At 48.6% G+C, this 23705-nt stretch overlaps 1 protein-coding gene across 4 annotated transcripts in view; it reads right to left on the minus strand.

The window, feature by feature from the left end:
* Nucleotides 1-19136, minus strand: part of unm_hu7910 (un-named hu7910) — a 47667-nt gene extending 28531 nt beyond the window's left edge. For 2 of the 4 annotated variants that reach the window (XM_079754405.1, XM_079754403.1), the window contains exons 1-5: nt 17646-17834; nt 17487-17552; nt 15580-15795; nt 12925-12969; nt 12182-12250 (exon numbers count right to left, since the gene is read on the minus strand). In XM_079754405.1, the coding sequence (XP_079610531.1) occupies nt 12182-12250; nt 12925-12969; nt 15580-15795; nt 17487-17552; nt 17646-17799 (550 nt within the window). In that variant the 5' untranslated portion in view covers nt 17800-17834. Of the gene's footprint in view, nt 1-12181; nt 12251-12924; nt 12970-15579; nt 15796-17486; nt 17553-17645; nt 17835-18874 lie in introns of those variants that run through there. The other 2 variants (XM_079754406.1, XM_079754404.1) reach the window with 2 other exon arrangements.
* Nucleotides 19137-23705: the final 4569 nt, after the last annotated feature.

Consider the following 23705-nt stretch of genomic DNA (forward strand, 5'->3'; position numbering starts at 1 on the left):
GATTCCATGACTCTACTTAGATGCAAAAATAAGAAACTTTATATAGTTCATATATTTGATATAATGAAATTAATTGTTACAAAAAACTGCTGACCAGCCTCATTCTAATATCAAGGTCCAAACATAACCAAACTACTGCAGAAACTAGCCTGGTTATTGCCAGACCTAGCTCAATCGTAGATGGCACGTTGGTCTGGGGAGGCTGCTGTCATTTTCTTTAGCACAGAGGCATGATCAATGGGTGTAGTTAAATGACTCTTTATGCAATTGGATAGTCCTTCAATCAATCAATGATCCGGATGACATACTATGCAGAGTGACGGTAAAACTCCAGGTGTCAACAAATTGTTTTGTTACACAATGGGTTGACAATGGCAGCAAACCTTTTTTGCAGGTTGTGCAAAATTAATATGAAAGTGGAGGGTACATACAGTCACTCAAGCGATATTTTTGTTTAAGCTAAGAAGGCTATAAGCATCGCCGACAGGTTTGCAGGCATAGGGTTGATGTTCGTGCAAGAGTCGGGAAAATCGGAACGAATTTGCAATCGCTGCTTTACTGTTGTGTTAAACCAGCCAATAGCGCGCCAGGGGGAAAAGCCAGCTTGGTGATTGGCTCCAGTAAAAGCGGATCGGGAACAGGAAGAAAAATATTGCGCCTCTCCAGCACCTGCTGCAGGGTGAATTCAAATTGCCGGCAGAATTGGCTGGGAGTACCCAGTCTAGCAGAAAACAGTTCAACAATAAACTCAATTTACACAATTTATGTGAAGCATTTATTTACTAGTCATTCAACCCGTCCCTTCATAATAGGGTTGCAAACGCAGAGATTGTGTTTATGCTAAGCAGAAATGCATGCAATGAATAAATAACTGCTGAGAACAAGTCAGTTTAAAAAGGTATCCTATTCAAGGGTCTTTCAGTATTTTCATTTACAAAACACGACATGTCATTAAGAAACTACACCTTTAAGCGTTTAACAACCCAAATGCAAACACATTTCCAGGTAGTTCGAAGGAGTTGGTGACTTCAGAGATCAGGAACTAGCCTAACCCACCGCTATAAATGCCTTACAACACACTCACAAACGCAGGACCAAGGGGAATTCACCCCTAACCACCATCCTACTGCACAGATATTTCATGATTCATTGTTTGACTAGAGTCAAGCGACTTCTACAATAAATTTCTGTCATTGCAAAACAGAAAAAATATTAATCATTAACATATTAGGCATTACGACATGCAGTAAGAAGACCTTCAACTGCATATGTAGGTGTCATATACAGTACACATTCCTCTGATCCAGGTGAGGCGCTCTGTTGAAGTCTCAACTGAGCCTCTTCTTTCTCCTGATCTGTGAGTTGCTGCCAAGGGGATTTCAAGGTAAAGCTCGACAGTCCTAGTCACCCATTCTGTTCTCTGTGCCTCTAACTCAAGGACGTAGACACTGCCTCAGAGAGGACTGGCCCATTTCTACTAAGCTGTGACGAAAAGGAAACAAATAAAATAAAAAGGAAAGAACCTTCCCCCCAAAAACGACGAGAGAGAGAGAGAGAGAGAGAGAGAGAGAGAGAGAGAGAGAGAGAGAGAGAGGTAGAAAGAGAGAGAGAGAGAATTCCAACATTAACAATGACGTTAAAATCCTTTGACATGAAATAGAACCGCAAGAAATGGTAACAAACCGCTGATTGCTGTAATTGACATGAATGGAAACAGAATGGAGTATGTAACAAAGCATCCATATTATTTTGGTACAGTGTGTGCAGCATCAACCTGGCCTAGCCTTGGTGGATTCAAGACCTTGCAACTCAATGGATAATGGAACCATCGGCCTGGTGCACCTCACCACTTGGTCATGGTAAATGAAACAGAATATGGTGCTGCACAACATGCAGTGTTAACACAGGGAGACTGCTCCTCTGGGAGCAATGTCGTGACATCATCATTGTGTGCCGGATGCCACTAGTTTGTCTTTGCGATGTTGGTAAGCCCCTGCTCTGGTGGCCTTGGGCCTCCCCTGACGGAGGCCTCTACCTGAGGCCTGGCCTGGTCCCCATGCCTGGTGTTCCTCTCCGGGGCCAGCCTCTCTCTCCCCTTCCCTTCAGAAACATTCTCTGTCTCCTTGTTCTTGACAGCTCTTTCCCTGGCTAACCCAACCTGCTGCCTCTCCGTGGACGCCTGCTTCTCCTCCATCCTCTGCTTCTCTCTCAGCTCTCCATCCATCCTCTGCCTCTCTCTCAGCTCTCCATCCATCCTCTGCCTCTCTCTCAGCCCTCCATCCATCCTCTGCCTCTCTCTCAGCTCTCCATCCATCCTCTGCCTCTCTCTCAGCTCTCCATCCATCCTCTGTCTCTCTCTCAGCTCTCCCTCCATCCTCTGCCTCTCTCTCAGCTCTCCCTCCATCCTCTGCCTCTCTCTCAGCTCTCCATCCATCCTCTGCCTCTCTCTCAGCTCTCCATCCATCCTCTGCCTCTCTCTCAGCTCTCCATCCATCCTCTGCTTCTCTCTAACCGTCCTCTCTCGCTCCAGATTTTCATCTCCCTCCTTGGCCACTCTCTGGCACTCTTTAGCGCTGCGCTCTCTTTCCGCTCTCTCCCTCTCGCCTCTCTCCCTCGCCACCAGCTGTTGCTGCTTGGCCATTCCTTCTCTCTCTCGGGCGATTCTCTCTATCTCCATCTGCTGCCTCTTTTCCTCCTCTCCCCCTGCTCTCTCACTCTCCTGGGCTTGTCTCTCTTGTTCCGCTCTCTCTCGCCCCATCCTCTCTTTCTCCTCTCTCTCCCTCTCTGCTCTCTCTTTTACCACCCTTGTCTTCTCCAGGGAAAGTCTCTCTCTTTCCTGTCGGTCCTGTTCAGCTATCTCTCTTTCTATCTTAGCTTTTGCAAGAGCCAGTCTATCCCTCTCCTTCAAGAGCCTCTCCCTCTCTGTTCTCTCTCTTTCCATCTTTTCTTTCTCTAGGACCAGTCTCTCCCTCTCCTTTGCTAGTCTCTCTCTTTCTGCTCTCTCTCTTTCCATCTTTTCTTTCTCTAGGACCAGTCTCTCCCTCTCCTTTGCTAGTCTCTCTCTTTCCATCTTTGCTTTCTCCAGGGCCAGTCTCTCCCCCTCCTTTGCTAGTCTCTCTCTTTCCATCTTTGCTTTCTCCAGGGCCAGTCTCTCCCCCTCCTTTGTTAGTCTCTCTCTTTCCATCTTTGCTTTCTCCAGGGCCAGTCTCTCCCTCTCCTTCAAGAGTCTCTCTCTCTCTGCTCTCTCTCTTTCAATCTTTGCTTTCTCCAGGGCCAGTCTCTCCCTCTCCTTCAAGAGTCTCTCTTTCTCTATATTTGCTTTCTCCAAGGCCAGTCTCTCTCTTTCTTTAGCTAGTCTCTCCCTCTCTGCTCTCTCTCTTTCTATCTTTTCTTTCTCGAGGGCCAGACTCTCTCTTTCTTTTGCAATGCGTATTTTCTCCATCTGTTCCCTCATTGCTTTCTCTTTAGCAGCCTGTTCTAACAATTTCTCCCTCTCCACTCTCTCCCTCTCCCGGATGAGTCTCTCTTTTTCTTTCAGTTCTCTTTCTTCCTTCCCTTTTTCTTGTGATAATCTCTCCTTCTCCTGGAGTTCTCTCTCCTCCCGGGCCTCCTTCTCCTTCACCAGTCTCTGCCTCTCTTTCTTCACCCTGGCCGTACGCTCCCTCTCCTCTTTCTCCATTCTCTCCTTTTCCAGCCTCTCTGCCACTTTCCTGCGCTTGTCCTCCTCTCTCTCCTCCTCTGCTAATCTCTCTGCCTCCTTCTTGCGCTCCTCTTCTCGTCTCTTCTCCTCTGCCAACTTCTCCTCTCTCTGGCGTTCCTCCTCCTTTCTCTTCTTTGCTAATCGCTCTGCCTCCTTTTTGCGCTCTTCCTCCTTTTTTATCTCCTGTTTTTTTTTCTTGCGCTCTTCCTCCTTTCTCTTCTCCTCCGCTACTCTTTGTGCCTCCTTCTTGCGCTCTTCCTCCTTTCTCTTCTCCTCCGCTACTCTTTGTGCCTCCTTGCGCTCTTCCTCCTTTCTCTTCTCCTCCGCTACTCTTTGTGCCTCCTTCTTGCGTTCCTCCTCCTTTCTCTTCTCCTCCGCTACTCTTTGTGCCTCCTTCTTGCGTTCCTCCTCCTTTCTCTTCTCCTCCGCTACTCTTTGTACCTCCTTCGTGCGTTCCTCCTCCTTTCTCTTCTCCTCAGCTACTCTTTGTGCCTCCTTCTTGCGTTCCTCCTCCTTTCTCTTCTCCTCAGCTACTCTTTGTGCCTCCTTGCGTTCCTCCTCCTTTCTCTTCACCTCAGCTACTCTTTGTGCCTCCTTGCGTTCCTCCTCCTTTCTCTTCTCCTCAGCTACTCTTTGTGCCTCCTTGCGTTCCTCCTCCTTTCTCTTCTCCTCAGCTACTCTTTGTGCCTCCTTGCGTTCCTCCTCCTTTCTCTTCTCCTCAGCTACTCTTTGTGCATCCTTCTTGCGTTCCTCCTCCTTTCTCTTCTCCTCCGCTACTCTTTGTGCCTCCTCCTTGCGTTCCTCCTCCTTTCTCTTCTCCTCAGCTACTCTTTGTGCCTCCTTCTTGCGTTCCTCCTCTCTCCTCTTTTCCTCCTCTGCCTCCTTCTTGCGCACCTCCTCTCGTCTCTTTTCTGCCACTCTTCTGATGTTCTCCTCCTCCTCGGCTCGTCTCCGCTCCTCCTCTCTGAGGATGTGGTGAGCCTTGTGCGCGGCCTCCAGCCTCTTCATCTTCAAGGCCCAGGCGAGCTCACTGGCCTCCTCCTCCTCCTCCAGGACGGCTCGGACCTCCCCCAGCACCACCCGGGAGATCTTCTTTGCCTCCATCCTCTGGTAGAGGCTCCTGAGCTGCTGCTGGAGTGCCGAGCGCACCTTCAACCCCAGGCCCTTGGGCAGCTCATCTGGGGCGGGTGTCGGTAGTGGTGGTGGTGATGGTGGGGGTTGAGAACACCAGAGACATTTAATGGTGGAGTACCGCAGAAGGCTCAGAACAGCAGGCAAACATGCAGACATGTGACGGTCTCAGATGCAGGATGGAGGTCAGTTGGTCAACGACTCATCAAAGCCAATGTCTTTGGGCAAGGCACTCAACGGCAAGCCACCCGAGGGGAATAGCCAACATCAACTTATGTAACGGGAAGAAGGCATCAACACCAGCATTCAGTACTGGTAGTTTATTTAGGTAGTGCAGTTAGTAATTGAGTGTCAGAATCATGGAATGTTAGGTTTCATACCAGGGCTTGGCCGGGCCTTTGGTCCCCCTCACCACCAGACTCTTACAGTACATCAGAAAGGTCTGTTTGAAGACCAACAGAAACTCAAGCCATGCAACACCTCACTCACAGAGCACCCCTATAGAACACCACAATAGAGCACCACATTAGAGCACCCCAGTAGAGTACCCTAATAGAGCACCCCAATAGAGCACCTAGTAAAGAACCCAATAGAGCACACAGTAGAGAGCCCTGCTAGAGCCAGGCCCAGCCTATACTTCCTTCATGCTTGACGGGGGCTAGTACCTCCAGATCTGTTCCACCCAGGAACCTTCCCCTCTGAGAGAGAGCAGAGAGGAGAGTATCAGACCTCATGAACTACAGGAGCTGCAGCGCTTCCACCTAAAGTCATCCACTGCTCACCAGCAAAACTCTCCAGTTCTGCTGGTTAGCAGATCAGTGGCCTCAGACTGCAGGGAACTTTTACTTTCCATATCTGCAAGTTGTACATCTGCCTCCAAAACACCACTAGTCACAAGGCTTTACATAGGAGACAAATACATAAAAGACACACACTAAAAGACAAAAACGGATTGTTACCTCTTGGTAGTTCAATGTCTGGAACAAGAACCTCAATGACCTTTTCTGGTGTAGTCACACACACACACACACACACATACACACACACACACTTTGAAAGGGTCACTCACTTTATTTGATGAAAAATCGGACAAATACAACATGCAAATACAAAGTTCAAAGGTAAAACCGGGCCCAGGCACAATTACAACTGCACTTTTGAGCGTCTGTTTCCCTAAGGCCCTTAGATACGTACACTGCATTATGTTTGATACTCCAGTTACAAACAAACACACCTATAGCTCTCCTCATAGACATGTTGACCAACACACACACAGAGCGATTTCAACGTTGGAGGTTTCGTCATTTATTTAAATACCGTTTAAGTGGAGAGGAATCAAACAGGCAACCATTTTTGTGTTAAATGCCATGCCAACTTCAAGTGTCGGGGTTCAGGCATGGAACGAAAACCAAATTATACTACCTTTCCTCCGGTCTATGTTCTTCACATCCTGTGTTTCCTCTGTGAGGTTTTCAGAAATTGATAAAGGGTTTTAAAAGAGGTCTCCGTGGCACAGAGATCTATAGATGTACTATGACAGACACACAGTTACCTGTTTTCAGTGCTTTCTTTGGGACAGTAGCACCAGTTAGCTTCTCGTCATCTGATCAGAGGGACATGACACCAAGTCAGTGACACGTGAACAAGGGTAAAATTATACAAGTCATCCCAAATCAACCCAATTTATAATCCCAGACAACGGTCCTATTTGAAGTAAATATACTTTAAAGAACCGTCAACACTTTGGAAATTGAAAGACTTATAACCCAAGGTGCTGATTGTAAGAAATACTTGTCTGGCACTATCTTTCAAATTGAACAGCAAGTTATAAGCACCAAAGTTTATTCTGGTATTTATTCATTTGTGTTTTTTTCTATGGCTGTTGCTAAATGAAGATGTATTATAACCTTATCTTTTATTCCAAACCGTTTCCTCATAATCAGTAATAACACAAAGTAAAACCATGCAAATGCACACAGCAGTGGTTGGTGTAAAGAAATGTAAACTAACTTAACTGTTATCATCAAAATTCATGCAGTAAAAACACCTAGGCAAACCCTTTGGCGGGTTCATCATTTCCAAAAGGTTTTAGTGTACTAAACACACTACTACCTGCTAAACTCCGAGGATGCCGCTCAACATCAAACCCTTTGCTGCTGGCCATGCAAAGAATCCTCAGACTAATCCAACGCCAGGGACCCCTGAGCGGACACGTCTCCCCACACCCCAGCTGATGCCCTCATGTGGGGGTTGGCTCAGTCCAGGGGGCCACTGAGGCGGGGACCCTGCCCTGTCTGAATCAAGGGTCTCTTCTTTCTGATTGGACCAAGTAAACGCAGTGTATGCTTCCCGTGTTTCAGCGTTCCCTGTGTTTCAGCGTTCCCTGTGTTTCAGCCCTTCCTGTCTAGCAAGACTACCCTTGTATCCCCATGTATCTGCGCTCAACGTGTGTCTGCGCTTCCCGCACTGCGTCTACTTCCCGTCTACCGCCAGGTGACCATCCAGCACATCAACAGTCTTATTGGCAAATATACAGTTGATAGGTCGAAAATGTCATTGCCAGTGGCAATTTAATGTTGATAATTTACCAAAAAACTTTTTAAAAAGAGGACGATCACTTTATTGTTACAGATGTTACATCAGGCAGAACATAGAAGTGAGGTCATGGAGAACTAAAATGGGTTGATGTCATCATATACGTTATTGTCAACATCTTAAAAAGTAACCATACCCTTATCCACACTTATAGCATTAAACATTTCCCGGAACCCCAGGGATGTCCCTGGCTGCTATGGCAACATCCCAAGGACGCTTCAGTCAATGAGCAGTGTAATGTTTGGTTACTCTTTAAAAAGGATTGCGTTAAAATGACCATCCCCCTAGGGGTTACCCTGAGAACTGCAGGTGCACAAGCATGTGATAGTTAATCAATACACATGTATCCTATAGATACGTTAAAAAGGAGAGGTTAAATATTTGGGTAGTGTGATTTCTATGTTAATACCGAGTAATAAAATTATTTGTTATATGAAGGCAAAAGAAAAGGTAGGTAGAAGTTCACTTGATCAACTGCAACAGTGACACTAATAATGGTTATCACTCTGAAGCAGAACCAATGGCAGATGAAGCTTAAGTTGAATGAACGGTCCCGACCTCTAGCCTCTCTGCTCCGTTACAACATCTCATCCAGCTGACGCTGTGGACATCATGTGACCACCGCAAGCTTAATGCGCACAGCAAGAGTGCACACTCAAGGGGCTTTATCTGGATTTAAACACAATGGTACAGTTGAAACAACCTCAGTTTTATTTTGAAAATATCTGGCGGTAATCAAGTGCTTAGAAAGCAGGTTCTAAATGTAGAAGGTGCTTCTTGATCAGACCACCTATCCACTGCAGTGGCACTAGGAGCCAGAGCAAGACTCAGCAGATCAGATGTGCAGCATGATAACACCAGATTGGAACAACTTAAGCACACAAACATTGCACTCAATTCCCTAAATGTGAATAAGCATGGTATAATTTGGACACAAAAGTTCAGAAAGAATGAATTAGCATTTTCTTAGCGCTATGCCATAACAGTAATTGTTGTGAAATCCTTCTTTCCCTGATTTGACCTGGCAACAGATCTGGGAAAGTGTCCTAAACACACCTTTGCTTATCAAGCAGGACCAAACACTTCCTGTACCATTTCCATTGGATGGGAACCAAGGAGCCTTTCTATTGGATATGGCTTTTGTATCCCTCGTTCCTATTGGTTCAGGAGGTCAAGTATGACACCTTCAACCATGTCATCCGAGGCCGCTCCGCCCTCCCGTTGGCTCGCTGCCTGCCTGTCTTCATCTCCCTCCTCCTCATCCTCCTCCTGCTCCTCTTCCTCCATCACCCCTCTGTTTACGGGCGAGGTAACTACATCATGGAGGAAGGTGAAGAAGCCATAGAACCAATCGGATCCCTCCTGGGCTAAAATATCAAGCACTTCCTCTAGTGAATCAGCGTTCTCACTATCGTCGCCATCTTTGGTCAGGCCTGACGAGAGAGAGAGAAAGAAGGAGAGGTGGAGAAAGAGGAGGATACCATGGAGGAGGGGTGGAGTTGGAAAGGTCCGGTGGAGGAATGAGGGGAGGGGATGAAGGAAGAAAATAAACCATTGTGTAGAAGGTGGAGGGTAAAAGTAAGTAGGCAAAGGAAGACAGAAGGGAGTTAAGAAGGAGAGGACAGAGGGAGATAGGAAGCAGGAAGGGCAGAAAGGAAGCTAAACAATGGAGGAGCTTGGAGGATTGCCGTTGGTCCACAGTGGGCAGGAGATGGGGGTGGGGAGGAGGTAGAAAGAGAAATCAAACAAAGAGAAGAAGAAAGGGACAAGATGATAACACAAAGGGGTCAAATGAAGGGTAATGATGCAGAAAGAGAAAGCAGATTGTGAGGTTAAGGACTTCCAGACAAACCATCATCTATCAAAAACCAGTGCCACCACAATAACTGGTATCTGTTGTCCTCTCCTGCCAAAGTGAAGCCTCCGCCATCTTGTCCAAGGCCTACAACTCACTAACCCTAACCCTCATTATTAACAGTAGCACAAAAATAAATGTACTGAACATCATGACATGCACAAAAGCCCCTGTCCCAGGTCAGTATGAACTGTACACCAGTAGCGGCTGGTGGTTTTTAAAGTGAGGGAGGAAGGACTGCGCGCTTGGTTGCCATTGGCCTGCTTGCACTGTTAGTGGCGTATGGTGGCATATGGTGGTATGTGAGACTCAAGTTGTTTCAGGGTGTTTTGGTGAACTACAAAATAGCAGGGAGGGATAATTATGTGAATACAAATGATACAAATCCACCAGTGGCAGTAATGCCCACCAGTGGGTGGGCAGCATGTCAAATCAGGCCTATTCTTGATTTGCAAAACTATAAAAAAAATCTGGGCCTACCATTGGGCCTATTTTTTCCCTCAATGACTAATTTGGCTATGTTTATTTTCAGCTACAATTGTTTGAAGAAAAATTAAGAAACAAGACCAAAAGTGATGCCATTTAAAATACATCATGCTCTGAATCAATTACTAACATCCTTTCCACAATATCAAACAGAATGGTCAGAGTAACAAACAATTAAAAGAACAACAAGAACATTATTTCACAACTATTTACATAGGCTGAAAGCCTAAATTGTTTGAGGCAAATGTGGATGTTAATTGATGTTTCAGAATGTTGGTCATGGTGTTAAACCAATTAAGCTTGAGGTACTTAATTTATAGATCAAGTCAATCCTCCTCGCTGTTTGAGTTGCAAAGATATCAGTGACCTATTTTTAAAGTGATTTCCAAATAACGGCGTGTGTAGCTCCACCAATTTTGCCGCCCTTTCAGACTTTGCCCAACTTTTGACGGTGGAAACGGCAATATAATGGCGCATTTCCACCGGAGGGTGCAGGTCGGTCTGCAAAGGTGCAGAACGGGTCGCATTTCTACCGCCGAAAGTGGGCGTAATCCGGATTGAGCCGTATTGAGACGTATTCGTCGCGGTTATCATCATACGCCTTAAACCATGCCCTACCATAAGGCGGTGGTGGAAATGCGAGCCGTAACTGAGCTAAGCTATACCGCACCCTCATTACTGGGATGAGGCGTGCTGGGTCCGAAGCGTACCCGCCGGTGGAAAAGGGGCATAATGGCGCATTTCACTGGAAGGTGCAAAGTCCGCAAAGGTGCGGCACGGATCGCGTTCCACCGCCAAAAGTGGGCGTGACCCGGACTGAGCCGTATTGAGCCGTACTCGTCTCACAGTCCTCCTCCGTTGGGGTACTGAGACGCCTGAAAGGGTGCCGGCAAGTTCGAGCTACACACGCCGTCCGTTGATTGGTCAACAGAATCACACTTCCGTGCAACAGGGGGATAATAACAAACAAACACATTATCCGCGAGGTGTTTCTGGACAACGGCGAAAGCTTCGTTTATTAAAGAAGGTTTTGCGCAAAAGTTTAACGTCCTTCTTGGACGTCCTAAAACGTTGCTCTTTGTTCATTGTGCGCGTTCTTTTTCATTAGATTTATTTGCAGGCTTCGCTGTGTTAGGCTGCTATGAGGTCACAATGTTTACGTAGCTGCCACGGCTATCGCCATATGGCTTAATGGCCGCCCTACCATAAGGGTACTGTCGGCGGTGGAAACGCGAGCCATAACTGAGTTCGGCTATACTGCACCCTCACTACTAGGCTGAGGCGTGCTTGGTCCGAAGCATACCCGCAGGTGGAAAAGGGGCATAAGCGAACGGAGCCGCACCAAACCGCACCGCTCGGCGGGAACTCAAATATAAGCGAACAGAGCCGCACTGTACCGCAACGAACAGTAGCGCACCGCTCGGTGGAAACAAGGCATACGACTGAGCAGTGAGTGCCAGGTTCGTTGGTCATCGTAGCCTAGACTCGAAGGGATAAACCCCCTTCAGGCTGCTCTACAACCAGGGCTCCTGCATATTGGTTCATACCACAGCCAGGGCTCTAGCCTATTCGTGAATAGACGTTGACGCGATCCAGATCTCTTAGCTAGTCACACCCACTCAGAGGAGGACTTTCCTTCACTCTCCCATTGAACCCCATGTTATTCACTGGCCGCCAACACTTTCGGGGAAATGAATGGAAGTCAATGACGGAGAGGGAGGAACGTCCTCCCTGAAGTAATCGTCAATAGGCGACAGGTGGTGCTAATGCCCCTTTACCCAGGGAAACAAACATTACATATACAAAGGCATTAAAGTAGTAATATTTAACGGCATTAATTCATTACAGTAGTCGGGGCAATCTACATTTTTTATTCTCAACAATGTTAAGGAGGATCTTCCTCCCTCTACTCACTAGAGAAGCCTCTACTGCTGTACACAGTCTGTAGGTGATCAGGGTATAGCCTTGTCCCAGGTCAGTATTAATTGTACACAGTCTGTTGGTGATCAAGGTACGGCATGTCCCAGGTCAGTAATAACTTTACACAGTCTGTTGGTGATCAGGCTATCAGTATACCGGGGTTCAGGTGAAAGGCATTGAGGGCTTTAATAGGTCTAGGTTCTAAGTTCGGTCCGTCAATTAAGAACCTAGAACCTAGGCTGATTAATGCATTAATCAGCCTCCGGAATATGTAACCCCTAAATATGTACGTGTGTAATATGTATTCATCCACCCTTCGGAGGAGGCAGGTATTATGGACCCAGGTTGGAGTATTAAAACACACAACGGTAAACATGCATTAGAAAGAGAGGCATGTCGATAGAAAGAGAGTGAGCCACAGTGAGAAAAGACAGGAACAACAGAGACATGAAGAGGGAGTAGAGATAAAGAAATGTTGTTTTAAGGAAACTTGCCAAGCAGAACTTTAGCATCTTCCATGTCGAAGTCTCCATCTCCGTCTCTATCGTACGCCATCAGTTTACCTTGAGGAGAAGAGAGATGAGTCAGCCACATGCAGACTGGATTTTAAACAAAGAATATATTCAACAAGGGTCAATGTGCAATGGATGTGGGTCCCATTCCTTGCCTATTTCTATTGCTTTACCATGTCACATCCGGATTTCCCTGTCCAAGCCCCTGAAGAAGTCAAATGGATCTCGTGACGATTTGGGTTAATGGATATGACTAAATTCATGTTTTGTATGTGACACTGCGTCTAGAAATACTAGTCTGCTGTGCTAGAATGTGGTTTGTGATGAGACACACGCACGCCGGCTTCCTATGCTCAGATGTAAATGAGGTTATATCCACAGCCTTGGTTCACATGACCCTCAGGGTCAGCAGGTGCTCTCTCAACCCTCATATTACTGTTCTGTGTGGTCAAACTCCAAAAGGACAAAGAAACATGGACAATTGGTAAATATGATAATTGTTCACTTCGAACACTAACCCACATGAATGTTGAAGTAAAAAAACAAGACCTTTTCAATCAACAAAATACACACATAACATAATATGTATAAAACTTAAAATGATAAACATTAAAATATACATATTTTAAGACAAATAAAATGTGTATAGTGTTATGATTAAGAATGTGATTTGTGAGAACAGGAAAGACGAGCATTGATAAGAAATCAGCAGAACATCCGTTTACCTTGTAGAACCTCAGAGAAATTCACACGGAACTCCTTAGCCCTCGCTGTATTTAGACAGACAGACAGACACACACACACACACACACACACACACACACACACACACACACACACACACACACACACACACACACACACACACACACACACACACACACACACACACACACACACAGAGACAGACTTAAACACAGATAAACAGAGACACACACAGACAGACACAGAGAGAGACACAGAGACAGAGAGAGACACAGAGACAGAGAGAGAGAGAGACAGAAAAGAAACAGAGAGAGACGAAGAGAAGGGTCATACAGAAAGACGGAGACAAAGAGAAAGTGAGATAGAGAAAGCAAGAGACAAAGAAAAGAGAGAAACAGATACAGACCGAAATGAAGAGAAACAGAGACAGAAAGAGAGAAAGAGACAAAGAGACTTAGAGACAGACGAAGAGACAGAGAAAGAGAGAAAAAGAGAGAAGAGACAGAGCGCGAAAGAGACAGACAAAGAGAAACAGAGAGACGAAGAGAAAGAAAGGGATAGACAAACACAAAGGAGGGAAAGAGAGCGATAGGGGTAGGGAGAGGGAAATAGAGAGCAAGGAAGTGAGAAAGTATAGTAAAGAAAGGGAGAGGTCAAGAGAGAGTGCAAGGGGAGATGGAGCACAAAAAGTGAGGAGGGAAGAGAGAGGGCAGGGGGAGAGGAGATCAGCAGAAAGCATTAGACGTGGGAGCAGAGAGGAGCCACAGCAAGGGATTCTGGATATTATACAGTATTAATCTGGTCTGCCTCAGGGTAAACAAGAACTGCTCAGAACATATTGAGACTAGAGATTAGATGATGCATTAATATAGTTGATATCATCCAGAATGTTGCGCACGCACACACACACACACCCTTTTTGGCCATCAATGACATCACTTGCTGCAAATGATGATGCTTGGGCCATTGTGTTTCGAAGCATAATGTGTGTCTGTGTTAGACGCATGTTAGACACATATTAGACAAGCTGTGTGGGAAGACATGCAGTCACAGGGCACACAGCTTGGTTCTATATCTGTTTGGAATGAAATAATAAAGTAGACCAATAATTTAATATAAATACAAATGTTGTGTTAGGAATTAATCAATTTGTTGATCATTTAAAAATGAAACAAATCAGGTTTTTATATTAGTTATAGAATGCTATAGAATCCTGTTCAGATTCAATCCAGATGATTCAGCGATTCAGAGATCCTGTGTTCCACAGTGATTCTGTCATCTTTAAGTCATACGAATTGTCATGATTAAGCTGTTAACGTGCGTTCACACCAAACGCGTCAATTGTCGCCCGTTTGCGTTGTCGCGCGACAAATCATAATCTGTCGCTGTGCAAGTTTTGTCAGGCGAATTTGTAGCGCCACATCTTTTGCCCGCCAACGGTGCTTCATGCCAATTCATTCTCAACCACGGCCGAGATAACCATTACCAGATAACCATTGCATGTCTTTACCTTTTGTGGAAGAGGGAGAGACGTCGGATTCATAATATTGTAATGACCACGGATGAGGCAGTGAATGAATTGTATGTATTGATTAGACAGCAGTATTAGATAGGCCTACCTAATAAACCCTTAGAACACAAAACCGGTAACCATAGCAACGCCGGTAAACAAACCCTGCAAAGCCCAATCCCTACGAGAGCTGCCTACAGCCATCCTCCTGCCATCCGGAGGCACACAGAGCTTTTGGCCGTGATATTATATATACAATTATATTATATTATATACCATTATATATAGAGCTCCGGGAGTCGAAAAACGGCAACAATCATTTTCTCCTCCATGCTGCGGTTCACCCCGGACTGCACTGCAGGGAACAGTTGGCCGGTTGAACGCTGATTGGCTGTTACGTTACAGATGTCACTCAGTGGCCACGCTGTTGAACGCTGATTGGCTGTCATCACGCGAATGTCGCGGCAAAGTTGAAATATTTCAACTCCAGTGAATTTGTCGCGCTACAAATCCTCGTAAACGCGCTCGCCTGTGCAAGGCGAAAGTGTGGCGCGACAAATCAAAACTTGTCGCCGATTTTCTCTAGCAAATAATCTCTCTCTCGCCCGATTCGCGTCTCTACGTTCCCTTTGCAGGATTTGTGGCCCGAAAAAACTTCGGCGACAACGCGAACGATTTGTCGCGTTTGGTGTGAACGCACAGTGAGAAGCATTCTCCTCGTTGGATATACAGCACTCTCCAGCGCTTCGGTAGGTCTACAACACTGAGCAACTTTAAAAAGAACACACCTTGAATGAAGCTCAAGGTCAACTGCACTGTAATGAGAAACGCTTCTCTTCCTGAAAGGTCAAATATTAATATTGGTAACATTTTAATATTATTAAATCTGAATACATCGGTAGGGAGGGACAAACACACACACACACACACAACCTATATCAGTATCATCAACGCTTTTTTACACTCAAGCCGGGCAGTTTCTTGAACACAACTCACCATGCAGAGTGCAAGTAAAGCATATTAAAAACACAAGGGGACTTATGCGTGCGGATCCTTTTTTTGGCCAACCAAAATGGTCATAGCAAGAATTTGGCCTTGACCTTTGCCCTGGCAGTTACCATGAAATACCACGAAAGGTTGCTTGTTGCTGCCGGGCGCTACTCACCGATGACACTGTCATAGTCAACAACGTCGAAGTAGACCACCGCCACAGAGCTCCAGACCCCCAGGAGAGCCAGGACCACGAACCAAGTAAACATGGTGGTCTTGGGCCCTACTCCTCCTCCTGCTGCTGCTGCTGCTCCTGCTGCTGTTGCTGCTGCTGCTGCTGCCCCTCCGTCTGACTTGAGCCCATTTTTGCTGTCCGCCGTTGGCTTTCCATCTGATGGAGGAAGATAATTTTACAGGGTCACAATTGGGAGAGGTTTGATAAGTGATGGCATAAGCCTTAAGGTAGGGCCGTTCACGAGGACGGGAGGGCGTTGGCAGGACGGACAATATGCATGGGTGGTTCGCGTTGGCGGGCGGTGTGGGCGGGCGGTTCTGGGGGGCGGGCGTCGGTTTCCGTGGGTGAGTCGGTCGGACGGACGGGTGGGCAGGCGGTTGGCGTGGGTGGCTCGGGCAGGCGGTTCGCGTGGGTCGGCGGAAGGGTGGGTGTTTCGCGTGATGGGTTGGTTGGTTCTTTAGAGTGGCCAGGCGGTTGGTGTGGACTCGCGGGATGGAGGGCGCTTTGCGTGGGCGAGCGGTCCGCGTGGACTCGCTGGAGGGCGCTTCGCGTGGACTCGCGGGATGGAGGGCGCTTCGCATGGACTCGCGGGAGGGAAATAATAAAGATTTATAAAGACACGGAACAAACAACGAAAAATAGTGATTAGACAGAACTGAACATCTGAAAATGTATGATGTTGTGAATTGATTTTCTTTATGTTTTACACAATAGATCCAAGTTAGAGGTGTATCCACATATTTGACCCTAAAATATTCCAATTTGGAATGGAAATGGATAGTATATCGATCAATACCTTCAAAAGGACGCCATCAGTGACCTAAAGTTGTACCAGCCAATACATCCATAACACATAGGCTCCGCTCCTCCACTACTGATGGAGGGTTGACTATTTACAACAACAAACATCGGTGCTTTCAAACTCTCTTCACAGTAGCCTGCAGCCAATAGATGTAATGTAGTTAATAGGAGCTAGCGCCTACTCCTAGCAGGGGTAAATGAATGGCTAACAGGTGGCTGGAACTACGGTGACACCATACACTTTTGCATGCCAGGCTATTCTTAAAACAACCATTCGTGATTGCTGCTCAAACACAAACTGTCCTCTCAAATGCAACCTATACCTACCCCTACATAGTACCTATTAGATCCATACGCCTGACAATAATTGATAACTGACCTTCAAACAATATGTTTGAATGCCTAATAAAGTGCACTTGGTCAGGGCAGACCATGGTCCTACGGTTCAGATGGCCCTTTGGCCAGTGTCACACAACTTTATCTCTGCAAACTGAGTGCGCGCACTGGGCTTCAAGAACGTTACGAACCGCACCTTTAACCTCTGCTTAGAGGGCGAAGGCTGGATTGCACAACAACGCTTAGAGACTATGTTGAAGTTCACCAGAGCATGGTGCTACCAAACCACAGAACCCCAATGCTTCACGTCTGTCCATATGTTACCAACAACCAATATTCAATACGATCTCAAAGAACAACAACACGTGCCACATCAAGTCATAGCACCACAAAACCAAACCCTGTATCCCCATACTGCTATTTAAACATAGGGGTTCAGTTAGGCATTAGCATCAAAGCAGAGACACTGTGTCATACAAACACTCATGTCAGGACCAACCACATCAAACCATGCCATGCAGCAGCCAAGACCTAACCAGACATCTAGGAGACCTCCATTTGCACTACCAACCTACATAGTAGGGCAAACCAGCAGTCATCATCACCGGGGCTTGTTGTGGGATCATTCTAACATTGGAGCACAGCATGCAGCTTTCCAACAGCTAGAGTCAGTCAAACCAAGACACCAGGGGATGCCGGTCCAGTCCTACCTGAGTCCCGTAGGTAGGGACAAACCTCTGCTCGAACCAGCGGCTTCTCTGCCTCGTTAAGACCACCTAACAGGGAGCCAATGGGAATCAAGCCGAGAGTTACCACAAACAGACACACAGCGCACCAGGAGAAACACTTGTTTAGAACACCAGTCCTACCTATGTCCTGTACAGCGGATGCCACCTCCTCCTCATCATCATCACACAGATCCTCCTCATACATCACCTCCTCCTCCTCCTCCTCCTCCTCCTCCATGTACACCTCCTTTCCAGAAGCAGTGGAGGAGGAGTCTGGGGGTCTGCATGTCTCCATCAGAAACCCCAACTGGCCTCTGAACCCAACGTGTTCAGAACAGAACCGGAAGTAATCCAATCCAACCTGACCGAAAGCAGCTGAGAGCAAGAACCCTGGTCCCGCTCAAATGGTTCTTCACCAAAGCCCGCCCCCTGTGGAACCGGTTGGCTGGATGGCTAAACCGACCCTAGGCTGACACTTGGTCCTTGCCGTTCAGAACGAGAGAGATGAGCCAATCAACTGAAAGAAAGAGACAGTGGAGCCAATGTTGAAATAGTAATAACCAGAAGCATGTAACAATGACCGAGCAGATGAGAATGGCCCGTGACACTGAGAGACCGGAGCAGACACAGCCCTCCTCTGTGGGCGTACATTGTTAGGTCAGCCAGAACCCGATCCTGTCTATTCTTAGAGCTGACAAAACTATGGACAACAGATCGGCCGAGTGAGTGGGGTGTTGAAAAGAGAGCGAGGGCGACAGCTTTACTTTCCAACATTTCAAGGTTGAAACATACAGTAAGACTCGACAAAAGCATGCGAGTACACCAATTACTCTGTTTTGAACTACTGGGACTATTTTTCCTTTACACTTTGTACTGCTTTCCTCGGAGATATACAATACATAAATAAACTTTGACATGCATTAGGTCACATCGACCTAGTCTGGCGACACACACACACACACACACACCTCCACTTCGGAGATCACGGAGCAAAGGGAATCAGGAGGACTTGTCTAACATCTCGGTCCTATGAGACAGCCTAGTTACAACACGTTAGGCCCCCGTTAGCTAGGGTCTACTCCTGCTGTAGCTGAACACTGCTCCTCCGGTTCAGTAGAGGCCCACTATCAGAGCATCAGCCCAGGATCACGGCTCAGCAGGTCATCAACCCAGCATCAGGGCTCAGCCCAGCCCCAAGGCATCAACCCAGCAGCAGGACTCAGCCGCAGCTTGACTTAGTGGACACACACACACACACGTGTGTGTGTGTGTGTGTGTGTGTGTGTGTGTGTGTGTGTGTGTGTGTGTGTAGGGTACATAACCCCCTACGGTGGACGTTAGACAGGCTAGCAGCCAGTGAGGGCACTCACCCTTTTTGGCCCGGGTTTTGGGGTTCTTTTTCTGGGCCATTTGTTCGTAGCTTCCCGATGCGTCTGCAGATGCGCGACAACCGTCTTGGACCAATGGGGCTAATATTGAGGGTATCTGTTTAGGCTAACTGCTGAGGCTAACCGCGTAGCTTCACGGTGGAAGTGGAGATAATGTTCTCCTCGATTAGGCGCACAGATCGGTTCTGAATCTATCCCGATATACACGTCGTTCTCTCTTAGAAACCAGCAGGCCAGGCTGAACTCCCTGGTAACCACGGCCTGAGTGACGGGACAATCCGCCATAGAGGGGCTCAGGAAAACATGGTGGGCGGGCTTATGGGTGGAATTTCATTGAAGTTATCCACCAATTAGCGTTGGTACAGCCACGAAGCCCCGCCCTGTACCCTGGAGAGAGCTAAGACGTGGCGGAGGAAGAGCTGCCGTGTGGAGCATGGATCAGCGGAATTCATCCTACTAACATGATACACAAGGGGGGCATTTAATCGAAGTCGCTAACCAGGTGCGTCGCTAGCTATTTAAAACATTCCGGGCTGTAGCCCAGAAGTTAGAGTCCTTTTACAACACGACGCTGAAGTTAGCCCCACATGCATTGCAGCCCCACATTCGCAGATCCGGTTTCTCTTAAATTTTGATTCCACTTTAAAAAAAAATGCTCGTTCCAGGGTGGAGGCCGGAGATTACCGTAATATCAAGTGAGCCCAAAGACCCGTTTTAGCGATCAGAGGAGAGAGACGCGGTGAATGAAAGCATATCTCTCTCTCTCTCTCTCTCTCTCTCTCTCTCTCTCTCTCTCTCTCTCTCTCTCTCTCTCTCTCTCTCTCATACTATAAAAAGTAAACGATATTACAAAAACGACAGTATATTCTATAAACAGATAAATTAGCGATCAATTAAAGTGTGCAATAGTGCAAACATTGTGGAAAGAGTGAGTCCAGGGGGATGAGTCTGTTTATTGGGAGTTTGAGGTCCTTCTCTCATAAAAACAGGTGACCCTATAGGAAAGCCTTCAAACAGTGTTAATGTGGCGCAATAAGTCTGTTGACGCTCATTAAATGAGTATCTCTTTAATTCAATGTGTGTATAAATTGTCCACATGTTCATATGTGTTTACGGATAGAGAGTCATTATTTTGAGTTCAAATACAGTGTACAGTATTCATATTTGTTAGTGTAATTGTGAAGGTGTACTACCCATAAATCGCCAGTAGGTGGCAAATGCGCTACAGTAGCAGCAGTTGCTGGAAAGTAACAGGGTGAAAATCTCGCGTGATTACGTCAGACAATGAGATTCCCTGCAGATGAGTACAACTGAAGTACTGTCTAGTCATTGTCTCTGACAAGTTCATTTTCTTGCATTTTGCAGGTAAGATGGTGATATTAGGCTAGAACGGGGAGTGGAGAGAATGGTTGCACTGTATGATGATAATACTGTTATGTTATAAGGTGTTTATGAGTGGCTCACCGCACCACCGTCTTGATTAGCCAGTAAGCAGCTAATGTGGTGTTGCGGCCGCCATGTTAGGATGGTAGTACGGGCACGTGGCGGATGCCTTGACAATGAGCCCTTACGAGGGAGCCCGCTGCTCATGTTATGATTCTGGGAACTGTTATGGCCGTTTATGAAGGTTCATTAAGAAACTGGTGTTTTACTGTTATAATATCTGTCTGTAAATACGAAGGGGTCTAAACTGCATTTCACCATTGTGTCCTATTGTATTGTAATGACCACAGGCGAGGTAGTGAGCGAAGTAAGTCCATAGGAGCTTTATTAGATTCCTCAAAAGGGGCAGACAGGCGCAGCTCAACCGGAACACTAAAACAACCGGACACACCCACACGGAAGGAAACCCCCGGGACCCCCCACTCAGAAGGTTTGGGAGGAAGCCCCTTCCTCCCAAACCCTGTGACGCTACATTACCCCCCCTTCCCAAAGTTCCTCGCCCCGAGGAATCACAGAAAAAAACAGCCCCCAGAATAAACGTAGCTTCTCTTTAACATGACGTGCCCCCCCACATAACCACAGGCACAACGCTGAACAAAATTACTAAACTCATCCTACCGATAGCAAACAAAGTCCTTTAAGTGCCCTGGTGGCCCCCTGGGCCGTCGAGAACCCCCTCCCCGGGCCTCCGGTACAAAGGGAACGGGGTCTTCAGCACCTGGGAGGGGGCGGGGGGGCGGGGGGCAAAGGGTATCGGATCCAGGGGAGGGCCGGTTATCCCCGCCAGCTGGGGTAAAGGTGTCCGACCGAGGCCCCGCTGGTGTCGCCGGGGGGGTGGGCTTTGAGGCGGCAGGGCGGCAGCGAGGGGTAACGGGACCCCCCTGGGCCAGTGGGGAGGCACCCCCTTTGTACGGAGCCAGTCTGTCTCTGTGCAGTGCCACCCTTCTTCCTTTAGGTGGTAGGTGCAACCGGTACACCTCCTCAGCCAGCCTCTCCAGAACTCGACAGGGGCCCACCCAAGGACTGTCCAGTTTAGGGCATCTCCCCTTCTTCCTTTGGGGATTGAACACCCAAACTAGCTCTCCCGCCTGGAAATGCCGGCCTTTGCTTTTTAGGTCGTAATTCCTTTTCTGCCTCACCCCTGCCCTCTGCTGTTGCTCCTGGGCAAATAGGTGGGCCGACTCCAGGCGATCTTGGAGTCTCCTGGCATACTCAGGGCCAGGGGAACAGTCTGGGGCATCCGGTGGACGACCGAATGCCAACTCCGCCGGGGTACGAAGCTCCCTTCCCAGCATGAGAAGGGAAGGCGTGCATGACGTAGACTCCTGCACGGCGGTGCGGCAAGCCATGAGAACCAGGGGAAGGTGGTTATCCCAGTCTCTCTGGTGCTGGGAGGTGAGGATGGCCAGCTGTTGGCCCATGGTGCGGTGGAAGCGCTCCACCAGTCCATCACTCTGCGGCCTCTGGGGAGTGGTGCGGGTCTTATGGATGCCCAGGCGCTCACACATAGCGGAGAACACCCGGGACTCAAAATTTCTCCCCTGGTCGCTATGCAATGTCTCTGGCACCCCAAAACGGCTGAACATACCTTCCAACAGGGCGTCGGCCACGGTCTCAGCTTCCTGATCGGGGATGGCATAGGCTTCGGGCCACTTGGAGAAGTAGTCGACGGCAGTGAGAACGAAGCGGTTGCCACGGTCTGAGCGGGGCAGCGGCCCCACCACATCCACCGCCACCCTCTCCATAGGCGCGCCCACCAGAAACTGCTGAAGGGGAGCATGTGAGCGCCCGGTGGGGCCCTTCCGTGCGGTGCAGGGGTCACACCGACGGAAAAAGTCCACGACATCCCTCCGGGACCGGCCCCAGTAAAAACCCTGGCGTAGGCGTCGGAGTGTCTTAGCAACCCCAAAGTGCCCCGACCCTGCGGCTCCATGCATGGCCTCGAGCACAGCCCCCTGTAGGCCCTTTGGAACCACAACCTGCCACCTCTCTTCGCCCGTGGCCGGCTCCTTCCAGGCCTGCTGCAGCACGCCCCGGCAGAGGCGCAGAGCCCCGAACTTGGTCCACAGTCCCTTGACATCTCTGGAGAGGGCGGCCACCTCCTCCCACGGTGGTTTTCGCTGCACCTCCACCCACTGCAACATCGGCTGAAGGTCGGTATCCTGCTCCTGCTGCTTTCTCCAATCGCCTCCATCTATGGTCTCCAACCCTCGGCAGATGACCTCCAACTGCTGCACCGCGGCGCATCCCTCCTCCTCTGCCCGCAGCTCTCTCTCGCGGGCCTCCTTCCTCTCGCAGCAGCGACACCCCTCGGCAGCGCAGGGCCGCCGAGAGAGTGCGTTGGCGTTGGTGTGTCGGGCTCCAGCCCGGTGTTCCACTCGGAAGACGTAGGCCTGGAGTTCCTCCAACCACCTGGCCACCTGCCCTTCCGGCTCTTTAAAGGTCATTAGCCACTGGAGAGCAGAGTGGTCATTCCTCACTGTAAAAGGCAGGCCGCAGAGGTAGTACCTGAAGTGACGGATGGAGAGCACTACGGCCAAGAGCTCTCTGCGGGTAACGCAGTAACACCGCTCCGCCTTGTTAAAGGCCCGGCTAAAGTACGCCACCACTCTCTCCATCGGGCCCCACTTGGGAGAGCACCCCTCCCACCCCGACGCCACTAGCATCGGTGTCCAGCATGAACGGCAGCGAGGGGTCAGCTGGGGCCAGCACGGGGGACTCGCTCAGGGCACGCTGAAGGCTGGTGAATGCCCCCTGGCACTGCTCAGTCCACAGGAAAACACTGTCCTTTTGTAGCAGCCTGTAAAGAGGAGCAGCCAAGCATGAAAAACCCCGCACAAGCTTCCGGTAATAGGAAGCCAGGCCCAGGAAGCTCTTGAGCTGCCTCTGATTAGCCGGGGTGGGCCAGTCTGCAACCGCCTGCGCTTTCGCTTCCATTGTGCGGATACCCTCCCCCCCACTGTGTGCCACAAGAACTGTAACTCTCTGCGCATGAAGTGACACATATCTGGATGCAGCTTCAGGCCCGCTGCACGGATCCGTTCCAGCACCCGGCGCAGGGACTCGAGGGCGGTGTCAAAGGCACTGCCATGCGCCAAGATATCGTCCAGGTATACCAGGCACTGTTGGCGGGGGATGCCTGACAAAACCCGGTCCATCAGGCGGGCGAAGGTGGCTGGAGCGTTACACAGTCCAAAACTAAGGACTTGGAACTGCCACAAACCCTGGCCTGTGCAGAACGCTGTCTTGGGTCTTGCTTCTGGGGAGAGGGGCACCTGGTAGTACCCACTGCGGAGGTCCAAGGCAGAGAACCAGGACGATCCCGAGACTAAGTCCAGGGACTCGTCGATGCGCGGTAGCGGGTACGAAT

This window comes from Pollachius pollachius (genome assembly GCF_949987615.1).
Source record: "Pollachius pollachius genome assembly, chromosome: 17".
Taxonomy (NCBI): domain Eukaryota; kingdom Metazoa; phylum Chordata; class Actinopteri; order Gadiformes; family Gadidae; genus Pollachius; species Pollachius pollachius.